Raw genomic sequence first — 24,646 nt, 5'->3', positions numbered from 1 at the left:
TTGCATAGCGGGATAGATATCCAGGTTAATAAAAAAAATTAAATAATATATATTATTTTAAAAAAAAGGTAATATCTATACTATATTATAAAGCCTTTGACAAAAACTCTTAAAAACCATTTTTTATGCATAAAGTGTTGTTTATTAATACATGTTACTTAAAACTCAAGATTACAAGTAGATTGTGCGTAAGTACAACTTATTAAAGCTTCATATCTGAATTTGTGTAACTAACTACAGATAAACATGATCAAATACAGGATAAACATCTTATTTTAAATATAAAAAATCTAAAATATAATTAGGATAATCATTGAGTTGTAACAGAATACTTAACTATTATTTTTATAAAATGTTATATTATTAAACCAAAAATAAATTATTTCATTATTAAATTTAAATTAAATTATAATAAAAATAAATAAATTAAAGAAATTACATAACAAATGAAAACTTTTAAATAATTGATTTGATATTAGCATTGATATATTTTTTTAATTTTTTATGATATCTTCAAATTTATATTTTATTCAAAAATAAAATCAATATTGCTTTCTTAAAAACACATAATCTATACTATATTATAAAACATTTGACAAAAACTCTTAAAAACCACTTTTTATACGTAAAGTATTGTGTATTGATGCATATTACTTAAAATTCAATAGTACAAGTAGATTGTGCGTAAGTACAACTTATTAAAACTTTATTTTTGAATTTGTGTAACTAACTATAGATAAACATAATCAAATACAAGATAAAATCTCATTTTAAATATAATTAGGATAATCATTAAATTTTAATAGAATACTTAATTATCATTCTTATAAAAATTATATTATTAAACAAAAGTAAATTACTTTGTTATTAAAGCTAAAATAAATTTACAATAAAAATGGAGTTAAAGAAATTATACAGAAAACGAGAACTTTTAAATAGTTAATTTAATAATATTATCAATATTTTTTTTTTCATATCTATAATTCTTTCAAAAATATATCGTTTTCTAAAACCACGTAAAACCATATTATATAAACAGAGAAAATGAATAAAATAAAAAATTAAAATTTAGATATATCTCACTACATTGCGCGAGTACTATTCTAGTACTTCTATAAATGATGGTGACTTAAATAATTATTATAACAAGAAATTAAAAGAAATATCATTTATCATTATTTACATTCATTTTTCAAAATTGAATCTAAAGATAATTCCATTCTCTTTAACCACTCGTTTCATTTCAAATTAATCAAATTTCAAATTTTTACCAGATTCTTTAATTTTAAAAATAGCAAAATGTTCTGTAATAATCATTCCATCATTTCAAATGATCTTCTAGTCATTTCCCTCCTGCGTTTACCCAAATATCACTACGTTTCCAATGTTGCAGACCTGACTAAAAGACAAGGAAAAAAATTATCAGATTCAGCTCAGGTTTTTAATTGCAACGCCCAGATCCACAATTGTCACAGTGCCACTTGTTAATCTGGTAGAATCCGACTCTTTTTTATTTTTTAGTCAAACCCGCAATATTGTAAATGTAGATATTACAGACGTAATGACATTTAGATAGACACAGATAAACGGTTAAAATACAACTTTGAGTGTTTGATTCCATTTCCCACTAATAAATAGAGAAAAAGGATGAAGAATAAGGATTTTCTTTTTGGAGGGCACAAAACTCATCTTTTGCTACAAGTGGAAACAAGAATAAATCTAGAAAAAGACAAATTGATGCATGTCTTTATTGTTCTTTCACATGTATGTCTAATAATAAGACTTATTATTGGATATTAATTAATTTAGACTGATTAGAGAACTGACTGTATTTCACAGATTCTTGGTTTATTAGGAGCACGCAGATCTTAAAAACGCATAGTTTCTCCTCCAAAAATGACTTCTCTTTTTATACAGAGTTTTACTGTAAGTTGACATGAACGTCATTCTGGTAATAAATGAGAGCATGAGTAAATGTTCAACTGTGAATATTGTAAAAGTAATCTATAGAAGGTCGTTCATGTTATGCACATACAAAACCTTGATGTTCATTAGCAAAAACAGATAACGTGTTCATAAATGAAAACTAGTTTTAATAAAGAGAATGTGTTCGTAAGTGAATATTAGATCAAGTGAAGGTATTCATTTGTGAATTTGTATGTATAAACAATATCCCAATATCCTTTATTATGCATATGCAATAAGACATGATGTTAATGAATATTGTATATTCATAAATGAATATCATGGTTAATAAGGTTATATGAATGGTGATCATCCATAAAAATATGCTATTAAGAAACATATTTAACCTGATTATTCATTTCGAGATATATCAGGGAACACAAACTGTTTCCTAAAACAACTACTTCCAAAACTTTATGAAAATACCCTTTGTTCCCTTATGATCCCCAAAATGCATGCACATTTCATTAACAAATATTACAATTCTGCCACTAATTCAATCCAATCTGTTGATTGAAATTTTTGATGGAATTGGTTAACAGAGTTTTCACTGTATGTTTGGTTAATAAATGAAAGGGCCTATATATATAGACAAGTTATGGGTTCAATCTTGGGCCTCCGCTAGCTTCAACCGCTGAGTGTACAGACGGACCTAATTTTTTCTTTCAAGTGGTTGACATCATTTGATTATAAGAAAAACAAATATAGTGATATATATATTGGTCTGTTGGTTAGTTCATTACTTTTCATGTGTAAGATCTTGTATTCAAATATTTCATTACAATTATTTTAGAAGAACATAATAAATTTGAAATTAAAAGCTAGGAACTAAGAAAATGACAGTAACATGATTCAAACGTGGGTCTGGGATAGAAGAAAAACTTTACAAACCAACTATACCAAAGGAAACTTGTGTTCTCGTTGTAGTTTCAAAATATATATGGTAACACAACAAATTGAAACGATGGTACTTTTCACGACCCTATAATATTTTACACTATGACGGAATAACGAAGAGGTGACCCGTTCCACTACAGGTGCATTTGGTATGCATACTAAGTGGGACGGGACGAGACAAAAATAAATAGTTTCATGTTTGGTGTACCATTGGACAAAAATGAGATGAGACAAAAGTAAGATTGAGTGAGACTATTCTTGAGTTTTTTTGTTTCGCCAAAAAAGATAGAACAACATGAGACTAAATTTGAGATTAAAATATTGTCCTTATCATTTGATATAAAAAAAACCTAATTTAATTGTATCATCTTTCTTCTTTTCCACAACCTCCATTATCGATTTCAGCCTCCATTCTTGAAATGTTAAACTTTTGACGATGACATGACATGACAAATGTCATTTACAATTGTTGTGTTTAAAAATTATGTACGTATTTAGAATTTGCGGTATGACACATGTTATTTACATGTGGTCTTGGAATGTTAAAAAAAGTGTTGAAATCATAGATTAAATAATTTAAATATACTTTTGGTTGATTTGTTGTCATTTACAATCATTATATAATATAAAATAACATTGAACACCATTTAGGGGTAATATGGTCATTTTAACAGTTTTGTTATGTCATGTCCTAGTCGTACCAACCATAGGACAAACAATTAGTCTTGTCTTGTCCCGTCATGTTCTGTCTCATCCAGTTTGCATACCAAACACTACTTACATGCACCACCTGGTATCGGTCCTAGTCGAGTGAGCCAAAATTCCCTTACATTAGTGTTGTTACTCCTTGAAGGCATGTTTCGTGTGAGAGCGATTGAAGTTGTCGATAATCAACTTTTTCCAACTACTTCGTTTAATTTAAATTATTAATTTATTTTTTGAGAGGGAGTTTAATTTATTAATTAATTAATTATTAATTACAATTAAATGTTTTACGGGAATCATCTTGCCTGTCGTGCACTCCATTATTTCATGTTGTTCATCACACATGTCAATATGTCATTTTTGGACCAAAGTCCAAACTCTACATTATTTACAATAATCTATATTATATATTATTGGGTTCACGTGAAACCAGTCTGTTTTTGTGAGACCCGTAAGACCATTTTTTTACACTTGAAATTTCACAGCAAAATGCTGTGAAGGTAACTTTCACAGTGTTTTTGCTGTGAAAGTTCGATTTTTTTTTTTACTTTCACAACATTTTGCTGTGAAGTTTTAAATGTAAAAAAGTGGTCTCACGTGTCTTACAAAAACATGTTGGTCTCACGTGATCTTACAAAAACAGGTTGGTCTCACGTGATCTCAAGTCTTATATATAGAGAGGACGTTTCAAATGCAATTCATCACATTTGTATAACCAATGAAACCCAATTAATTGAGATATTTATGGAAATGATGAGAGTTCATTTATTATGATTTGAATATTTATGGAAGATGATTATGGTTCATTAATTATGATCAATACTTTCATATTAGAAAACAATCAAAACTTTTATGAAATCACATATTTATCAAATTAAATGGGTGATTGAGATTGAGTTGTATTGGTTGTACAAATGTAAATAATTACATAATAATTCACTCCCCCCCCCCCTCTCTCTCTATATATATACTAGATAAATAAATATAGAGAGATAAACCAGATGCAAATGATTCAGTCAGTTACGCAAAGTTTGACAACCACATATTTACTCGTTAACACAATATTATTTATAGTAACGTACTTATAAAAATACTATACTTTAATTTGTTAGCATCTTTACCTTTTGGTTTCGAATACGATACATTATTTATTCTTCCCGTCACAAGTTATGATGCTTTGTCGATTTTGTAGTGGATCCAAAGTTAATGGGTCAGTGTCACTTATAATACAACCATACGTCTTTCGAATATGAATCTATTTTTCTGAAAAGATCGTAAAGTTTGGTGGAATACGGAAATAGCGGCCTTACTTGACAAAAACGTCAATGGCCATAGTTGCTTAAACATCGGCTTATCTATCAATATTTTTTTTTGAAATTCAATAACAAAAAGACAACGAACACTTGATTATGAGTTACGAGATCTTCTCACTCGATGTATACAAAGAAACTCGGGACATCGAGTCAAGGTTGACCAAAAATCGATTTAGCAAACTTTTTGACTTTGATCGTTCATGATTATTTTTGTTTCTTTTGGTGTACGTTTTAGAGTTATGATTCTTATTTGACGTAAAAACTGTTTTTTGAATATTCAGATTTAAAATCCAATGCAAAACTCGAGATTAACAAACAAGTAGTCTTTTTCGTTTTTTATGAGATCTTTTTAGAAATTAAAATTTTGATATAGAAACCATCTTCTGTTGTATCACGGGTTTAGTTATTGAACTGATTTCTGTATAAAAACTTAAATGCTTGCAAAGTATGTCTTATAACCTGTTATTGCTTTTGAAAATTCAGTGAAAACGAAAAAAAATCTCTCAACAAAAAGCAGCGAAAAGCTCGTAACATCTTGACGAAATTTCAATAGTGACTGAGTTTTTCTATTTTTTTTAAAGGTAACAGAAGTTACAAAACTCTAACAAATCAAATAAAAACAAAGGATTTTCAGAGCTTTTTTACAGGACGCAGAAAAAAGACCAGCAATCCTACAACAAAACATACGAAAGCCTGATTGGTTTGAGCTTGGGCTCCAAAGGTCAAAAGTGCCTCGAGGTCCCATGTTCAAATCCAAGGAGGAATAAAAATCCCCTTGTGGACACGGAGGTTCAAATGCGGTCACTCCGGGTTACATGCAAAACAGGTGGTCATCCTGGAAATAGTCGGCTCGCATAGCGGGTTGGTCCAGGTTTATAAAAAAAGATACGAAAAAACACATAACATACAAATACATATCTCATCGAAACATCCACTGAACATTGAGAAGTATGACTACAACCAGACTCTAGAAATCAAATCCACTGTTTTATGACACTGATCTCATATGACAAAATCAAAGACGAATCGACTAAATTAGATCCATTCTCTGTTATAAGATTTCCTTATATAGATTTTTTCTATTTAAACTGGAACTAAAAAATATAAATTTTATTTATTTTGCAATTTCTTTTATTGTTTTTACGTGGTCGATATAGCTGTGCACAAAGTCATCTGATCCAATTAGAACCGAACGACCATTATCGAATATCCAAATCGGATCGTTTGGTTCTTGGATGACAGTCCAACATCCAATAAAACCGAACCGATCCAATACAACATCCAATGATCATCCAACTAACATCCAATTAATAACTATATATAATTATTGATATTTTACGATTTTATTTTCAATTGATATTTATTCACATTGTTTTTTATTAACTTAAAAAAATATACGAATAATTGGCTGAATATTGGATCGAAGGATTGGATGAATCAAATCAGATCCAATGCATAACCAATAGTAACATCCAATAAATGAAATTGATTTGATCCAATCATCCACTGGATTTGGATCGGATGTCCAATGTTAATTGGATTGAATTGGATGACAAAATCCAATACCAATTAGGCATGGCAACGGGGCGGGGATGAGACGGGTTTTGTAATCCCCGGCCCTGGTCCCCGACGGGTACAAGGATTAACATGTCATCCTCGATCAAACCCCATGAAGAACATCCCTTAGTTTGATTATCCCGAGGATCTTGGCCCCGGCCCCGGTTTGAGTAACATCCCCCGGCCCCGACCCCAGTTTGAGCCTACCGGGGATCCCTGGGACCTGTTTTAGGGGGGAATTCTCGTCCCCGTTCGGGTCGGGTGAAGTGGGTTCGCCACTGGGTCGGGACAAATCACCATCCCTATATTCAATAAATGATCGGATCAGATCCACCTAAATCTGTTGGATTTCAATTGATAAATACCCATAGTGGTCGACATCATACCTCGACAAAGGTTTGGCAATTCACACCTTCTTTTGGCATATAAAAATTATTTTTCAATTATTTAAACTTATTATAATTGAAATTAATATTAAAAAATTTATCCGAAATAAACCCGAATATTAAAAAAAATTATAAATCATTAAGTTATTAAAAAAAATAGCTGAATTAATTAAATACATGTAAGTATTTATTTATATTAATCTTAAAACAATTAATTAAATTAATGATATGTATGTATTAAAAAATTCATTTAAAAGCTATATTTCACAGACTGATCAAATTCTGTCCATCCATTTCACGAGTAACAAAAACGTACCGAATCTCCTCTCTCCTCATTGTACTCTAGCCTTTGTCTCGTCACTGTCTTACATTTATTATTGCAATGAGAATTTAATATTTTTGTTCGAATTTGACATCACTGATGCTTCGAAGTTCTAGTATATCGGTTTAAGATTTCTTGGGTGGGTTTTTTGACTTCCGTGATGGATAGTGAGACAAAGGGTGACAACGAGGGGCGAGGGTTCGGCTGACTAGGATAAGGATGGTGATTTGCTCCGACCATGTGGGGAACCCGACTCACCCGACTTGAACGGGGACGGAGATTTTCCACTAAAACGGGTCCCAGGGTCAGGGATCTCCAATAAACTCAAACTAACAAATATTTTTCATGGGGTTTGATCGGGTTTTGACAGGGTTTTAGCCGGGGACGAGATGTTAATCCCCGTACCCACCAGAATCTGGGCCGGGGGCTGTTACTAAAAATAAGAGATATTCTTATAGCTAAGTGTGTAGACGTAACTGAAGAAAGATAATACAAATGTATTTGTTCACGTTATATATACAGATTAGATGAGAACTGTAAGTATATATTTTAATATTTGAGGAACTGTTTTTTAGTGTATAGGGAATTATGAATATACTTATTTCAAAATACATATTTTGCTTAAATTTATGTAATATATATAGAGAAAACAGATCATATAAAATAAGGTTTTATGTATTATTTTACAGATGAAACAACATAAGAACATATAACGTGCATACAGTGTGTTTCATGTGAAACAAAACGTGTTATGTGCTAAAAAACAATGAAATAAGTTTACGCATAAAAAACACAGTCCACAAAGGGTGGCGTTTGATTGGTTTGAACTTGTCTCTAAATGTCAAAAGTACCGGCAGGTCCCAGGTTTAAATCCAAAGAGGAATAAAAATTCTCTTGTGGTCACGGAGGCTCAAATGCGGTTACTCCGGTCTATCTACAAAGCAGGTGGTCGCCCTGAGATTAGTCGGCTCGCATAGCGGGTTAGATATTCAGGTTAATAAAAAGAACAAAACACAGTCATAATTACAGACAAGAACAAAACATATGAAACAATATGAATTATAACTTATTCTCAAACTCATTTGATAAATTTTTGGTTGATTTTCATGGGTTTGTTTTCACATATATCGTTCTATCTAAGAAAATTGAAATGACAGATAAAACTGTTTTTATTATTAAGTTTCAAACAATTTCTATGTAATTTACATTATAAATATAATTACTTAAATTTTTTTTTAATTTTCGTCTAATTTTTATATTGATGATTATTATAAACGAACATTCTTTTGAAAACCCATGAAATTATAGTAATCTTGAGAACTGGTGCATACTGTGCTATTTTATATGACTTTTTTACATTTAAAACTATGACTTAGAATACTGATTTTACATATACTGGTTCACTATGTGAACTTTTTTAGCATGCGTATATAAACTTACAAAGTTTCACATCATGAACAAAATACATATGAAATAAATATATTATAAAATAAATATAACATTCATTAATACATTAATAACATTAAGTAATAAAAAATAATATTTTAAAATAAAAGTTTTCATAGTTATGAATAGAGATGGCCAAAATCCGGTTCTTAACCGGTCCCTACCGGTCCTAATCAAGATAAAAATCGGCGGTAACTGGTTTTGCCATAACCGGTTCCGGTCCCGATGAAATACCTTGTAACCGGTCAAGCTTACCGGTAATCGGTTAAGGAATTCGGTCCTGGTTCCGGTCCCATAACCGGTCCCATCCGGTTCCGACCAAATTTTTTTTTTTTTTCAAATTTTTGTTTATTAATAAAATTTTAATATGTTATTAATATTGTTTGTAATATGTGTTATTTTTAATATGATTTATATAAATACGTTTAAAAATATGTTTTGTTATATATATATACGTTTAATTTTATAAATACGTTTAAAAATATGTTTTGTTATATATATATATATATATACACACACACACGTTGACTTTTGTTGACCGGGTCGGGTCGGCCGGTCCGGTCCTATAACCGGTCCCGGTCTTAACCGGTCTCGGTCCTAGAAAACGTTAAAATCCATAACCGGTTCATAACCGGCGGTCCACAACCGGTCCCGGTTCCGGTCCTCCGACGGTTACGAACCGGGCCCATTTGGCTATCTCTAGTTATGAATAACATATGAAATTATCCCAGATTATATATATATATATATATATATATATATATATATATAGGGGCCTAATCAAATGAGAACTAATTAGTTTGTGCTAACTGTGAGAACCAATATAAACCACAAATCAATTGATAAACAGGAAATTTATAATTTTGGCAATTTTGAATTAAAATTTTAATGTAAGGATATTTTTGGTATTTTAAAACTTTCCTCCCTCCTCTCTTCTCTCTCCGGCCACCGTCATCCGGTGATACTACAATGGTATCACAATGCATCATATATGTACTTGGGTATCACATTGATGTCGTTTGTGTGGTCGATCGAAGATGTAACACAGTGATATCACTATGCATCTTATATATGATTAGGTATCACAATGTATCTTTTGTTTAACAAAGTCAATATTTTTAGGTATCACAGTGGTATCATAGTGGTATCACCGGATGACGGTGGCCGGAGAGAGAAGAGAGGAGAGAAGAGAGTTTTAAAATACTAAAAATATCCTTACATTAAGATTTTAATTTAAAATTACCAAATTTATAAATTTCCTAATTTATCTATTGATTTGTGGTTAATATTGGTTCTCACAGTTACCACAAACAACTCAGTTCTCCCTTGAATAGGCCCCTATATATATATATATGAGTTATTATCCAACCTTTTACATTTGTATAATAATACAATTCAATCTCAACCGTCCATTTAATTTGATGAATATGTGATTTCATAAAAACTTTGATTGTTCCTAATATAAAGTATTCATCATAATTAATAAAATTTAGTCTTTTTCCATAAATATTTAAATTATAATAAATGAACTCTTATTATTTCTATAAATATCTTAATTGATTGAGTTGCATTGATTGTACAAATGAACATGGTTGCATATGAAATATACCATATATATATATATATAATATAATTTAGATATATTATTATAATGATTTTTTAAATTTTAAATTTAAAAAAATTATAAAAAAGTTAATGGAGATGCTTTATAACAGTCTACCACCTTTTTGGCATGTAGAAGACGTGCAATTGCTTTGCGACGGGCGGTGTTTCACAAACGCTGCTTCCTGACAAGCAAATTGCTAACGGACAGCTGTACGGTCCGGATCGGAGCATACAGAAATCCCCTGATCTTTTTATTACCTTTTGTAATTAAAGTTTTGAACCCTGATAAATGCCATTGGTGCAAAAAAGGTCCCTTTTATTTATAACACTCATTAACTATCGACATACATTTAATATATCGAAAAGGATTATCTAATCATCTGATTATGGTTTATGATGATGGCAATAATCGCTTTACAAATGCATTTCTAAATAGGCATGGAAATTGGCCCCGACCTATCGGGGAACCCGGTCCACCCTTTCCGGATGGGGACGGGGATTCTCCGTTAAACCGGGTCTCGGGGATGGGGATCCCCGTTTGGCTCAAACCGGGGATGAGGACGGGGATGGGTATCACACTCCCTGCCCCGTACCCGTATATATATTAATTAATAAATTATGTTATTTATTTCTATTAAATCGGTAAATGATAATTTCTATTACAATATATTTGGATATTACTATATCTGGTTTTGGATATTATTCAATATGTTTTGGTACATGTGACGTTAATTTTTTTTGGATTAATTTTTTTTTCGATTTATTAATTATCATATGATGATGTTTATTTTTTGTATTAAATTAAATTTCTTTTGATTTTAAGTTTATTGAAAAAATATGAGATTTAATCATGTGTAGTGTCTCACACATTTGATTTAATTTTTTTTACACAAACAAGAAAAAAAAACCCCGTTTCCCCGTTAGAGATGAGGATGGGGATGAGGATGTGGATGTGATTAAATTCCCGGTAGGGATGGGGACGGGGACAAAGATCGGAGATCTGGGACGAGGAAGAGGATTGGAGTCCCCGCCCCATTACCATCCCTATTTCTAAACATCTTATTTCATGTTTTTTAATCGTTATTCCAGAAGAAAAATATAAACATGATATTAAAGTCATATGTTTTAACATAATCTAACATCTCATTTATATTCCCATCAGTATATTTAGGTTCTGCATATAAAAAATCGTTACTGTAGTGTGCATTTTTTTGTTACAAAACTGTATACCCAAATAAAAGAAAACCTGAATTAAACATTGGTAATGTATTGATAAGTTTCATCATCGATTTGCAATAAGATTAAAAGTATTATAATAAAAAATAAACCCTGATTTATATTTTCTTCATAAACTTATGTTTTCTGATTAATAATAATAAAAAAGTGTTATAATTAGAAAACTTAAGTTTATGAAGAAAATAGAAATCAGGGTTTGTTTTGAAACTTTAACTGTTTTATGAGGGTTGAAAGTGTAATACAACATAAAGTTGAGGGGTTATCTCCTTCGACAAATCTGCGTTGTCCTATTTTAAATTTATTAGGTGCTTTACCTCTGATGATTCATCACCTGCTATGTGAACTGTCCATTCCAGAATAATAATTTAATCTGAAACTTTTGATTTAAATCCTTCAAACCCTTTCACATTCATGGATAAATTCAGAAAATCTTTCAATAGATCATCGCAAAAGGAATCAGAGATAGAACCTGAAGAAAAGCAAATCCTGCTTCATCTAGACGATTACGCCATTGATCAAATTCCGTCAATCGGTACTGTTTCTGCTATGCGTTCGTCTCCGTCGCCGCCGGATTCCGGTGAACGCCGGAGAGACCTCGGGAAGGGAACAAACGGCAATGTTGCAGGTACTGCTACTAAAGAAGCAGAACTAGCAGCTTGCAAGTTTAATCCTGTTGCGGACCAGAAAAACCCTAATAAGGTATGGAGAGATTCGAGCTACGATTTCACGAATGATAATGAGAAGTTTGATTTCTTAACGTCTGATACGCCGTCGCCACAGCAGTCTCCGGCGTTATCAAGGATACCGGAGAGTCCAAATAACTACGGCATGCTTACGCCGAAGGAAGTTAGGGTTTCGTTTCATGATGAGGTGGTCGAGCCGCAACCTGTACGGCTGCGGTCCCATGGTAGCGGTCGTAACAGCGGTGCTTGTGGCGGAGAAGAGGTGGTCGTTTGCTCCGCTAATGCTTCATTTAGGAGAAAATCGACCTTGATGCGGACGAAAACCAAATCCAGATTACAAGATCCGCCGGATACAGATCAGAAATCGGGTAGGTTTTCCAAATCAGGGGTTTTAGGGAGAGTTGGTAGTGACATCGATGAAGATGATCCGTTCTTAGATGATGATCTACCTGATGAGTTTAAGGAGTTGAGGTATAGCAAATGGACTTTACTTCAATTGTTTAGTTTAATCTTAATTGTTGCTGCTTTAGTTTCTACACTCACAATCCCTTATTTCAAGCACAAACAATTGTATGATCTTGAATTATGGAAATGGGGGGTTATGATACTGGTTTTGATCTGTGGAAGATTGTTTTCTGGTTGGGGGATTAGGGTTTTGGTAATTTTGGTAGAACGGAACTTCTTGCTGCGAAAAAGGGTTCTTTATTTCGTTTACGGATTAAGGAAAGCAGTTCAAAATTGTGTTTGGTTAGCTTTAGTTTTGATTGCTTGGCAATGTATATTCGATCAGAAAGTCGAACGGATGACACATGGGAAAGTCTTGCCATATGTGACCAAGATTTGGATTTGCCTTTTGGTGGGTACATTAGTTTGGCTCTTGAAAACTTTGCTCGTGAAGGTTCTTGCTTCATCTTTTCACGTGAGCACCTTTTTTGACCGGATTCAAGAATCTTTATTCAACCAGTTTGTAATCGAGACGCTCTCTGGCCCACCGTTGATTGAGATTCAGCAAGAACGGGAGGAGGAAGACCGGATGATTGCTGAAGTTCAAAAGCTTCAGAATGCCGGGGCCACTTTACCGCCTGATTTGAAGGCGAATATATTCAAGAAAAGTGGAAGGTTTATTGGAACTCCAAGAACTAGTACTCCCATGGCTGGTAAAAGTGGCAAATTTTCAGAAGTTAATACCCCTAAGAAGCCTGATGAAGGGATTACGATTGATCACTTGCATAGGCTAAATCAGAAGAATATATCGGCCTGGAATATGAAACGGTTGATGAATATTGTTCGAACAGGGGTATTATCGACTTTAGATGAGCAACTCGAAGGTACAACAGGGGATGAAGATGAGTCTTCGGTTCAGATCACGAGTGAGAAGCAGGCTAAGGTTGCAGCGAAGAAAATCTTCTGCAATGTTGCTAAACGAGGGTCCAAGTAAGTTCTTAATCATGCTTTAATCAATTTCGTAGTGGTACTCATGTTTGTGTTGTAGAGAGCATCTTTAGCTTACTCGTTAAGTTAGGGGCACGACTCATAAGTTCATTTAGGAACTGTAAATATCTGAGGAGAAAGTTCTGTTAGGAACCAAAAATATCTTGAGAACCAACTATTCATGAATTATTCACGATGAATATGCCTAGATATTCTTGAATATTGTTCACCATTAAGATCATGCTCTTTTTGTCAAAACCCCCCGACATTTGCAACTTGTCATGTTAAGTTGAAATTAATCATCATTTGAATAATCTTTTCACCATATCTTATTTTTTGTTTGGACAGGCACATTTATCTAACGGATTTGCAGCGTTTCCTGAGAGATGATGAAGCGTTGAAGGCAATACGACTCTTTGATAGTGAAAGTGAAACAAAAGGAATCAGCAAACGAGCGCTCAAAAACTGGGTGGTACGAGTGTTTTTCTTTCTGATGGTCGATTTAATTACATAGTCAACAATGATTAGGTTTTTGGATTTCTGAAACTGTGTCTTTCCAGGTTAACGTATTCCGAGAACGGAGGGCTCTTGCATTGTCTCTCAACGACACAAAAACAGCCGTAAACAAACTCCATCAGATGTTGAATGTAGTCGTGGCGATCATAATAATCGTCATCTGGCTTCTTATACTCAAAGTTGCAACCACACATTTCTTTATATTCCTAAGCTCACAGCTGCTTTTGGTAGTTTTCGTGTTTGGTAACACATGTAAGACTACATTCGAAGCCATTATTTTCTTGTTCGTAATGCATCCATTTGATGTCGGCGATCGTTGTGAAGTTGACGGTGTTCAGGTAATAATTTCTGTTGGAGTCCCATGTCAACTAGACACGTATTATCAAACACACACACATACTTAGGGAGGTTCAAAAAACAACGGATAGTAACCAAATAAAAGAACACGATAACGGCCAAACCACGTGCAAAATCACATGGCATGTGATTAAACACATGATTTTAGTGTAAAATCACATGTGATTTGACTGTTCTCTCTTATTTGGTTAGTCTTCTTGTGTGAACTTGACTGTCTCTCTCTCTATAATTTCGTCGACTTTTTTCTTCTCATGGTTCTGATTATTAATTGTGCTGATTGTAGATGATAGTTGAGGAGATGAATATATTAACAACGGTTTTCTTGAGGTTCGATAACCAGAAAATTATATATCCTAACAGCGTCTTGGCCACGAAACCCATTGCTAATTACTATCGTAGTCCAGATATGGGAGATGCTGTCGATTTCTGTATACATGTATCAACTCCTGTAGAAAGGGTTGCTCAGATGAAGGAGAAGATAACAAGGTATGTGTCGTTACTCGTCTTTCTGGAGTCAGTCGAACACCAGACTACCACTCATTCTAATAATCTCATTTGCGATTATCAAATCATGCAAAACATACAATCAGTAACGTGTTGTTGTGATTGCAGCTACATCGAGAACAAGAGCGATCATTGGTACCCTGCACCTTTGATCGTGGTGAGGGACATCGAGGACTTGAATCGGCTAAAGATATCGATATGGCTTTCACACCGTATGAACTTCCAAGATATGGGAGAAAGGTGGCAACGAAGAGCGCTTTTAGTTGAGGAGATGATTAGAATCTTCCGGGAACTCGATATCGAGTACCGAATGCTGCCGGTTGACATCAACGTCCGTAACATGCCGACTCTGACCTCGAATCGGCTTCCGTCAAACTGGATGGCTTGTGCAAACTGATCGAAAACAACATTTAATCTCAGGTGAAGTAAACCTCTGTTTCTTGAAGAACCCATTAGGTCTATAGTTGGCCGTTTAACACTTTGAGATTGAGGTTCAGACTTCTTGTTGTTACATGGTAGAATACATGATGTGTATATAAATACCAGAAGTAACGTTTTTTGACATCGTTTTTCATGTTGCAAGTCCATTCGAATGGTTTAATTCGTTCGGTTCTTGCGGTTCTCAATTTTGTTATAAAGGAATAAAGACGTAAATCATCGAACAAGATGGTGAATCGAGAAAAAAAGGCCCAAGCTCCCGTTTGGTTTAGATGGAATATGAAGGAATTGAAACGACAGTCGACTAAATTCCATTCAAGTGTTGGTTTGTAAACGGAATGGAATTGAATTCCATAGATTCTATTGTTAATGGGTTTTCATCATTCCATCACCACCCAAAAAAAAACCCGTCTACCCGTTACCTTCGGACTTCAAACCTTCACTGTTGTTGTCGCCGCCATCGCCACTACTCCACCACATGCCGCAACCGCCACAACGTTTATAAAGCATTCCGTACAAATTACTAATACACTAAAACTTAATAATTAAGCATTAACATAAGGTGTTGTGTGACAACTCATACCCATGTGTTTCCGGTGCATGTTTACTAAAAGTTGAAAGGCTTAATCAGCAATTAATTAGTTGTCATTAAAGCTGTATTATGTTATTAAGTATCAATTCTTTTAACAAACTTTTGTAGATAATCCACAAATGATGACGATGACAAGTTGACTGAGACTGTTTGTTTACTTAGGGGTCGTTTACCAAACGCTTATTCGGGTAAGTGAACACAAAGTCAGAGTACTTTACCATATGAATATGATAAGATACAAGAATTTTACTAGGTAAGAGCGAGACAAAGATTAAGAGTCTTACCCGGTAAGTGAGGGTGACGACTCTTACCACGGTAAGCGCTTACCGGGTAAATTGTTGCATACGATATCGTTTTGGTGGACTAAAATCTTACTCGGTAAGTAAATGATGGTGTTACATTTTATCGATAAACGCTTACTGGGTAAGTGTTTGATAAATGGCCCCTTAATGGTTTTAGAAACAACCTCTAATTTATTATTTATGGACAAACTAAAGCTTGCTTGGTAAATTTTCTGATGCGCTGAATGGTTCAATCCATGTCTGAATCGTTTGTTTGTTGGGTTATGCATGTATCATTTAATGTTCGTTTGTTTGTTGGGGTTGTTTGTTTACTTCTTAATAGTTTCATTAAGAGACAACATCTGAATCATTAAGAGGTGAATCTTGTTTGGCAAAAAAAAAGTCTGCCTCTTAATGGTTCTAAAATCCTCTGAATGATTTTGTATTCTGAGTCTCCCTTAACCATTAAGTGTCCTGATTTCATTGTAAACAATTACCAAACAATTATATTTCATTTTACATTATATCATGAAAACCTCTTAATCATTATGAACCAAACCATTCAACAACTGCCAAACAACCACTAACTTTTCCCACTATTAAGAGTCCCATCTCGATAATTTTTGAACCATTTCTTCTCGATATATATGGGCCCGTGTAGACTTACTCCTTAATACATCTTGGAATCTCACTTTTCTTCTCGTGTTTAAAAAATCGATAGACCGCAAAAACCGATTGAAATTAGAAAAACATTTATATTTTTTGAATTTTTTTTAAAATTTCCGGGGGATCACTAATGGCCACGGGAATCCACTGTAAATTTAAAAAAAAATATTTTTTTTTGAAAATTTCTTAAAATAAGAATTTTTATATTTCCGGTGAGATGCCAGTTAAAAAAATTATTTTTAAGATTTCCGACGGACTATCAGCGGATTCCCATGGCCGCTAGTAATCTGTCGAAAATACAAAAATTCTTATTTAAGTATTCATATAAAAGTATTCAAACCTGATTAGATTCAAACTTAAAACATATCATATTCACATAAAAAATCAGATTCATTTATGAGATTTGTGATACATAGAATATAAAAAAATAAAAACCTATAAAAACTTGTACAAATCCATTCATGAAATCAAAGATTGTATGACATAAATGGTTCAAAAAACCAACCTTAATTTTAGACTTTTTCACAGTTTTGATCATAAATCGATCATCCTATTGTCAAAGAAAGAAGAAGTCCCACTCTTCCCAGGTGAAGAAAACTCTAGAAGAGCATCCCGCCAGTGCTTCAAATTCTGAACGTGTTCATTGGAAGGGAGGGGTTTATTCAGATCTTGATGGTGGATAGCAGTCCCAGTGGAAGTGCTGGTTGACATTTGGGGTATTGATGGTGGACAACAACACTGATAAAGAGAGCATCGCGAGAAAAGGGCTGCAACATCACGTGGTGGGCTAGTGGTGTATGATGGAAAGGAGATCGATGGTCGTGAATGGTTGAAGGCGGGGTTCGACGAGAGAAAAGAGAGGGAAGGAGCGGTGATTTTGGGGATTTGAAAATGCAGGGACAAGTTCTAACATTTTTTTTGGAGTGATATAACCATTTTACTTTTATCTTTAACAAAAATAAAAAAGATAGGGTAAAAAGACTAAATTACCCCTTCACATGATATATTTAACAGAGAGATGTTAACGGTGTTAACTGGAGGGACTATATTGATACCGAAAAACATGTGAAATGGCCCATGATTGTACTTTACGAAATGTAGGGACCAATATAAGAAACAGTCATAGATGAAGGACCAAAAATGTAATTTCATAATATATAAAAGTAGAAATTTGGTGAAATATTCTTATCCATAAAGATATTTCCCATTCTGATTCTTGTTCATAGTCTCTTGGTTTTCTTCCTTTCGTCCTGCAAATCTCCAATTTTTCTTATTGATTTTTGCAGCCATGATCGATTCTTCGCGTTCGTGACGGTCTGCACACTTTTCATCTACGTCTCCTTGGAGAATTGCATATCAACCGATTGGTTTTATCTTCAATTCATCGCTAAAGTCGCAGATAATCGAAAGGCGGTGTTGGAATCTGATTTTGATCGATTTCCCCCTTTTTTTGGGGGGAAAAGGATGAAACCCTTGAAAGATAAGGAATTTTAGGTAGAGAAAAATGTCGACGACGGTGGATTGGTCGGAGTTACAACCGGAACTGATCGAAGCAATCGGGAAGAAACTCAGAGTTCATAAGGATTACGTACGGTTCAGAGCTGTTTGTTCGAATTGGCGAAGATCAACCACTAAAACCCCAAAACATCTTCCATGTCAACTCCCATGGCTGATGCTTCCTCAAAGCAGCAATCAGAATCGTCAATCGCATCTCCGATCGTTTTTCAGCCTTTCCGATAACAAGATCCACCGCCTCAGTCTTCCAGAAGCTTCTAACATCCGTCGCCGATGTGGATCTTCTCATGGTTGGCTTGTAATCCTCGAAGAAACCCCAGCGGTTTTTCTTATAAATCCATTAACAAGGGTAAAACACCACCTACCACCATTATCTTCGTTTCCTAATGTCACAAAGTTCAATTTCTTTGATGTTGGAAGAGAATACACACTCAAAACTTCAGATGGTGATGTTTATACCTGCAATTTGAAAGAAATGCGTGATTCTTTCATCAAGAAGGTTGTTTTTTCTTCCAGTCCTTCTGATGAAGATTCAGATTACTTTGCTCTTGCGATTCTGAATCAAACAGGTGATCTTGCTTACTGTAAAAAGGGTGATAGTTTATGGAAATTTATAGATAATGCTCAATCTTACTGTGAAGATGTAGTCTATCATAAGGGTTGTTTTTATGCTGTGAGTAAATATGGAACCATTGCAGTTTGTGACATTTCTGGACCTTTGCCCGACGTTTCTTTCATCCCCACACCACCACAAGTTGGTGGAGATATGCAGTATTTGGTTAGTTTAGAGGATGAATTGTTGTTAGTCACACGATATTTGGAGTTGGGATTCGATGTTGATCAGCATCAACTTGACATCTTTTACAAAACGACTGAATTTCGAGTTTGTAAACTGGTTTTGAATGGACCAATATGGGAGATTGTTAGTAAATTGGACGAATGGGCTTTGTTTGTTGGCGAGAACTCTTCGATGGCATTTCGTGCTTCTGATTTTCAAGGTTGTAAAGGGAATCGGATTTATTTTACAGATGATTATTCGGAGTGGAATTATGATGGTGCTAATGGGGATCATGATTTGGGTGTTTATGATTTGGAAGATGGTAGCGTTGTTGCTTTGCCGTGTTATCCACGAAAGTTCTACAATGGACGAAGATGGCCACCTCCCATTTGGATCACTCCAAGTTTGCATTAATATGTAAGTCTTCAATGTCACAATGCTATAAGTTTTGTGGATATTATGTTATATAGTTTCTGCCATTGGTGATCATGCATATGTTTATATGCATCAAGAAAGATACAAGAAATAGATCTATATGCAAATTTACAACTCTCTTGAAAATTACAGTTGGTGCATACAACAATAAACCAAATCAAATGAACACAGTGAATCCCAACGTAGAGTAGGAACTCAGAATGGTTTGAAGACCTTTCTGAGGTGTAAAGTCGGGTCCTTCGGTTAAATGACCTTGTGACAGGGTTCTTTTAGCTGCAATTTTCTCATCTTTTGATGATTTAAATGCTTGCATACAGGAGTTATTGAGGACAGCTTTGGATCATGATAAAGAGGGCATGATTTCCATTTGGGCAAACTCAGAAATCTGCAAGTGACATCAAATAATCGGAAACAACATATCTTCAAAGGTAATATGTTCGGTTTTTGGGTAGATTGGTGGCTTTGTGTTCTGTATGATATTGAACGAGTAGATACACTGAGACCACGTAACTTACCATCAAACTCGTAATCTTTTTCTTTACGAGTAATAGAGTATGCGTCGTTTTACACGTTTTTTCTAGAAAAAGAGATGATGGTAGCTTTGATGGTATATTTGGTTGTAGCTATAGATTTGAGAGTATGTAAATATATAACTAGTGTTCTTGATGGAGTTTGTTTTAGGAACATGTTAAAGTAAAAGAGTACATCTTTTCTTTATAAAATTTAAGCTTTATAAGCTCGTTTATAGGCTCAAATTCGAGATCGATAACTCGAGCTCAGTAATTTTATTTTGATTGTATGATCTATGAACACGTTCAGCGTGAAAAGAAATGTATGCTTGTATGGTTAGGCTAGGAACGACTCGGCTTTGTTACGAAGCTGAATTCCTCGAGTTAAGCATAGTTTTGTGTTTGTGAAATGATTACAAGATAAGCGTTTATAGGCAAGATTTGTTCGGCCCTTCCTTTAAAGGGTTGTTGTGGAAGACGTGAATAACGCCCGCTGGAACTAGGGGTGCTCGTGGGTTGGGTTGGGTTGGGTTGATCGGGTTGAAAACATTTGAACAACTCAACCCAATGCTTGCTGTTTGGAAAAATCTTAACCTAACCCTAACCAAAGTGCAACCCAACCCAACCCGTACGGGTTAGTCGGGTTGATACTTTGGTATATTAAAATATTCTTCTAACCTTGAATATATTATTTCTCTCCTCATAATTTCTTCTTCATCATCAACCATTTGATACATCATATTCATATTTCTTACGTATATTACATTCAGTTAATTTTCTCAATTTACATATATATGTTCACAGTTACTGAACATATATATGAATGAGTTATATAGAGATATGAATAGATTGAAAATATGTGTATATGAAAAGTATACATGATAGTGTAATTGTCTAATGTATATATTAATAGAAATTCAACAATCATATTAAATTCAAGATATAAAAGGATATCAGGTTCATCGGGTTGGATTTGGTTCAAATAATAGTAACCCAATATCAATCCAATACCTACGGTTTGACAATTTTACAACTCGATTAGACATGGGTTGTTTCGGGTTGGGTTATTTCGCGTTGGGGTTGGGTTGATCGGGTTGGTCGGGTTTTTGAGCACCCTAGCTGGAACGCCCATTGATTCATCATTAACTTGAATTTATTTCAAGATATAAGGCTTTCTTATTTTGTTTAAAAAGATCCCCCGTTCTTCTATCACCACGTTCACTTACGTTATTAGGTAACATTTCCGACCAACAAAATGGATTGTTGGTAAACGTTTGTCACCAGGTAATCTCTTACTGGGTATGTGTCACCATCTGGGTTTAAAGTTCAGTAAACATTAAGGGGCTGTTTGGTAGTTGCTGAATGGTTTGGTGTTGATCAGAATGATTATGTGACTCTCATGATATAGTGCAAAATGAAATATAATTGTTTGGTTTTGTTTACAACAAAACTAGGGCGCTAAATGGTTAGGGAGGCACAAGATACAAAATCATTAAGAGGTAGATTTTTTTTTTCGCCAAACAAGATTCGCCTCTTAACCATTCAGAGACTGTCTCTTAATGGAACTATTAAGAGGTGAACAAACAACCCCTAAATGGGTAAGAGTGTGGTTTAGGCAGACATTAGTTACCGACCTGGTGAGAGTCTCTCTCTTAGCTTACCAAGTCAGCATTTCGGTCAACGTCATGTTCGGTTGTATATTTGGTGAAATTTGAAATTGAAATGACAAATTCTATTGGATGGAGAAATACGTCATTCATCATATCAGAAACATATATTATGATTTATGATGAAGTAACGTCTAAAGTATAAGATGTATGCGCACATTTTTCCTATTACAAAAAGGGCAACCTGAGCTAGGGGTGCTCATGGGTTGGGTTGATCGGGTTGAAGACATTTGAACAACTCAACTCAATATTTACGGTTTGAAATTTTTTAACACAACCCAACCCAAACCAAAGTGAAACCCAACCCAAATCCATACGTGTTGGTCGGATTGATATTTTGGTACATTAAAATAATTTTCTAATCTTGAATATGTTATTTCTCTACTCATAATTTCTTTTTCATCATCAACCATTTGATACAACATATTCATACTTGTTACTTATATCATATTCAGTTAATTTTCTCAATTTACATATTTATGTTCACAGTTACTGAACATATATACGAATGAGTTATATAGAGATGTGAATAAATTAAAAATATGTGTATATGAAGAGCATACATGATAGTGTAATTGTTAATATATATATTAATAAAATTCAACAATCATATTAAATCCAAGAAATAAAAGGATATCGGGTTCATCGGGTTGGGTTGAGTTCAAATAATAGTAACCCAATACCAACGGTTTGACAATTTTACAACTCGATTAGACATCGTGTTGCTTCGGGTTGAATTATTTCGCGTTGGGTTGGGTTGAGTTGATCAGGTTGGTCGGGTTTTTGAGCACCCCTAGCGTGAGCCACACCTTACAGAAATGCTATGGACAATTTTGTAACGGCAGAGACACGTATTGCATCATATCGTGTCATGATGGATAATTGTATATCATGGCATGCCTTTTTGAATACTGATATTAAACAATTAAATATTACATCAAACACTTAAATAATGAGAACTCTTTAAAAATGTTTTAAAATAAATTATTGTATATCTATACTATATTATAAAACATTTAACAAAAATTCTTAAAAACTATTTTTTATGTATGAAGTACTGTTTATTAATGCATATTACTTAAAATTTAAAATTACAAGTAAATTATGTGTAAGTACAACTTATTAAAACTCCATGTTTGAATTCGTGTAACTAACTGCAGATAAACATAATCAAATAGAGAATAAATATTTCATTTTAAATATAAAAAATTAAAATATAATTAAGATAAATATGGAACTCTAATAAAATGCTTAATTATTATCTTTATTAAAAAATATTACATTTCTAAACCAAAAATAAAAAAAATAATTAAAGAAATACACAAAAAAAAGAGAAATTTTAAATAGATAGTTTGGTACTAATATCAATAATTTTTTTTCAAATTTTTATGATATATATTCATATTTATATTTTATTCAAAAAATATATTATCGCTTTCTCAAAACCACATAAAACTGTCTTATAACATCGACTAAGACAAAAAAAAATACATTAAAATCGAGGTATATACCGCTACATTATGTGAGTACCCTTCTAGTTTTCTAAAAACAAAATAATATTGATAAGATTTAGATGTTGTCGAGATGATAAAACAACTTAAATGACACTTTTACAGTATAGCAACATAAGGAGAGAAATCGAAAATATTAATTAAATAAAAGAATACGAAAACAATCAAATCACGTGCAAAATTACATATGATTTTACACTAACAGTCAACTCAAGGACATGCGGGCGACTTGGCCCACAACCTGAGGTCGCCGGCCGAAGTTGCATGAATCACATGTAATTTTACACGTGATTAAAAATATCTAAACTAACGTCTTAATTCAGAACGGTGAAAACACAGTCTGATTGGTTCTTTATCTATCATATAGTAAATTCAGTGATATTCACATTTACTTGTTTCGGTTTTTTGTTTTAAATCAGCATGTCACGTTAATTTGATTATTTGTGTATATACAGAGACAAGTTCAATTGCAATCTCAAGTTCCATTTAAAATCAAGAGTAAAGAAGAGTGTGTCACGTGTCTCATACATTCACGTAATGTAACGACATTTTAGAGATTTTATAAATATCCCCTCTCATCTCTTCTCTTTCCTCTCTTCGGCGAATCTTATTTGGCAAACCTTATTCCGATGAACCTTATGTGAACACAAGATACACATTGTGATACTTACAAAACGATATTCCCTGTGATACCCATATATACATACAAGATGCACAATCTGATACCCTTTGTAAAACAATGAAAATAACGAAAATGCATACTATGATATATTTTATAAAACAAAGAAAATGCATTGTGATACACGTAAAACATTGTGAACGTTATCAATATGATATACTTTGATTCATAAACATCTTTAAAATACAATGTATACTAGGTAACTAATTTTATTAAATATTTCGTTCTAAAAAATTTAACTAAATATTTTGATTAATTGTCAAAAATAGAATTACGATATTGCCCTTTTAGCTTATTTAAAAATTATCCTTACATATTTCAAACGAATGATTTACATTGGATCTTACAGTTCTTGCAAACTAATTAGTTCTTTCGTAAATGAGCCGCAATGAATCTATATATATATATATATATACACACTATATTATAAAGCATTTGACAAAAACTCTTACAAAACCACTTTTTATGCGTAAAGTACTGTTTATTAATACATATTACTTAAAACTTAATATTACAAGTAGGGAAGCATGATAAGTCCGTACTCCACATTCTAGCTCCATCCTTGGTTTTTAGAGAAAGGAAACTTCAAAGACTGACAAAATTGTGCATAAGTACAACTTATTAAAGCTCTATATCTGAATTCGTGTAACTA

General features: G+C 33.4%; 2 protein-coding genes across 4 annotated transcripts; both read left to right on the top strand.

Moving 5' to 3' along the window:
- Positions 1–11,806: 11,806 nt before the first annotated feature.
- LOC112501791 (mechanosensitive ion channel protein 8-like) lies at positions 11,807–15,700 on the top strand. Of its 3 annotated transcripts, none has more exons than XM_025105514.1 (6): positions 11,807–12,131; positions 12,216–13,549; positions 13,895–14,018; positions 14,107–14,400; positions 14,703–14,905; positions 15,032–15,700. In XM_025105514.1, exons 1-6 carry the CDS (start codon positions 11,844–11,846, stop codon positions 15,318–15,320), a joined length of 2,532 nt encoding a protein of 843 aa, XP_024961282.1. In that variant the 5' UTR covers positions 11,807–11,843; the 3' UTR covers positions 15,321–15,700. The 3 variants fall into 3 exon arrangements, with proteins under 3 accessions (XP_024961282.1, XP_024961283.1, XP_024961281.1); XM_025105515.1 differs by having other exon boundaries at positions 11,807–13,549; positions 14,703–14,746; positions 14,824–14,905; positions 15,032–15,302; XM_025105513.1 differs by having other exon boundaries at positions 11,807–13,549.
- A 2,413-nt stretch (positions 15,701–18,113) lies between these two features.
- LOC112501780 (F-box protein SKIP23-like) lies at positions 18,114–20,367 on the top strand. Its single transcript, XM_025105498.1, has 2 exons — positions 18,114–19,610; positions 19,946–20,367. Exon 1 carries the CDS (start codon positions 18,405–18,407, stop codon positions 19,605–19,607), a length of 1,203 nt encoding a protein of 400 aa, XP_024961266.1. The 5' UTR covers positions 18,114–18,404; the 3' UTR covers positions 19,608–19,610; positions 19,946–20,367.
- The last annotated feature ends 4,279 nt before the right edge of the window (positions 20,368–24,646 follow it).

The sequence above is a fragment of the Cynara cardunculus genome, unplaced genomic scaffold (genome assembly GCF_001531365.2).
Source record: "Cynara cardunculus var. scolymus isolate 2C unplaced genomic scaffold, CcrdV1 Un_Scaffold_555, whole genome shotgun sequence".
Lineage (NCBI taxonomy): Eukaryota > Viridiplantae > Streptophyta > Magnoliopsida > Asterales > Asteraceae > Cynara > Cynara cardunculus.
This window is presented reverse-complemented; position numbering and strand designations above follow the sequence as displayed.

Coding starts and splice junctions, on each gene's coding strand:
- LOC112501791 (XM_025105513.1), top strand. CDS start 11,844: ATGGATAAATTCAGAAAATCTTTCAATAGATCATCGCAAAAGGAATCA. Junction 13,550..13,894: donor GTTGCTAAACGAGGGTCCAA/GTAAGTTCTTAA, acceptor TTGTTTGGACAG/GCACATTTATCTAACGGATT. Junction 14,906..15,031: donor ATGAAGGAGAAGATAACAAG/GTATGTGTCGTT, acceptor TTGTGATTGCAG/CTACATCGAGAACAAGAGCG.
- LOC112501780 (XM_025105498.1), top strand. CDS start 18,405: ATGTCGACGACGGTGGATTGGTCGGAGTTACAACCGGAACTGATCGAA.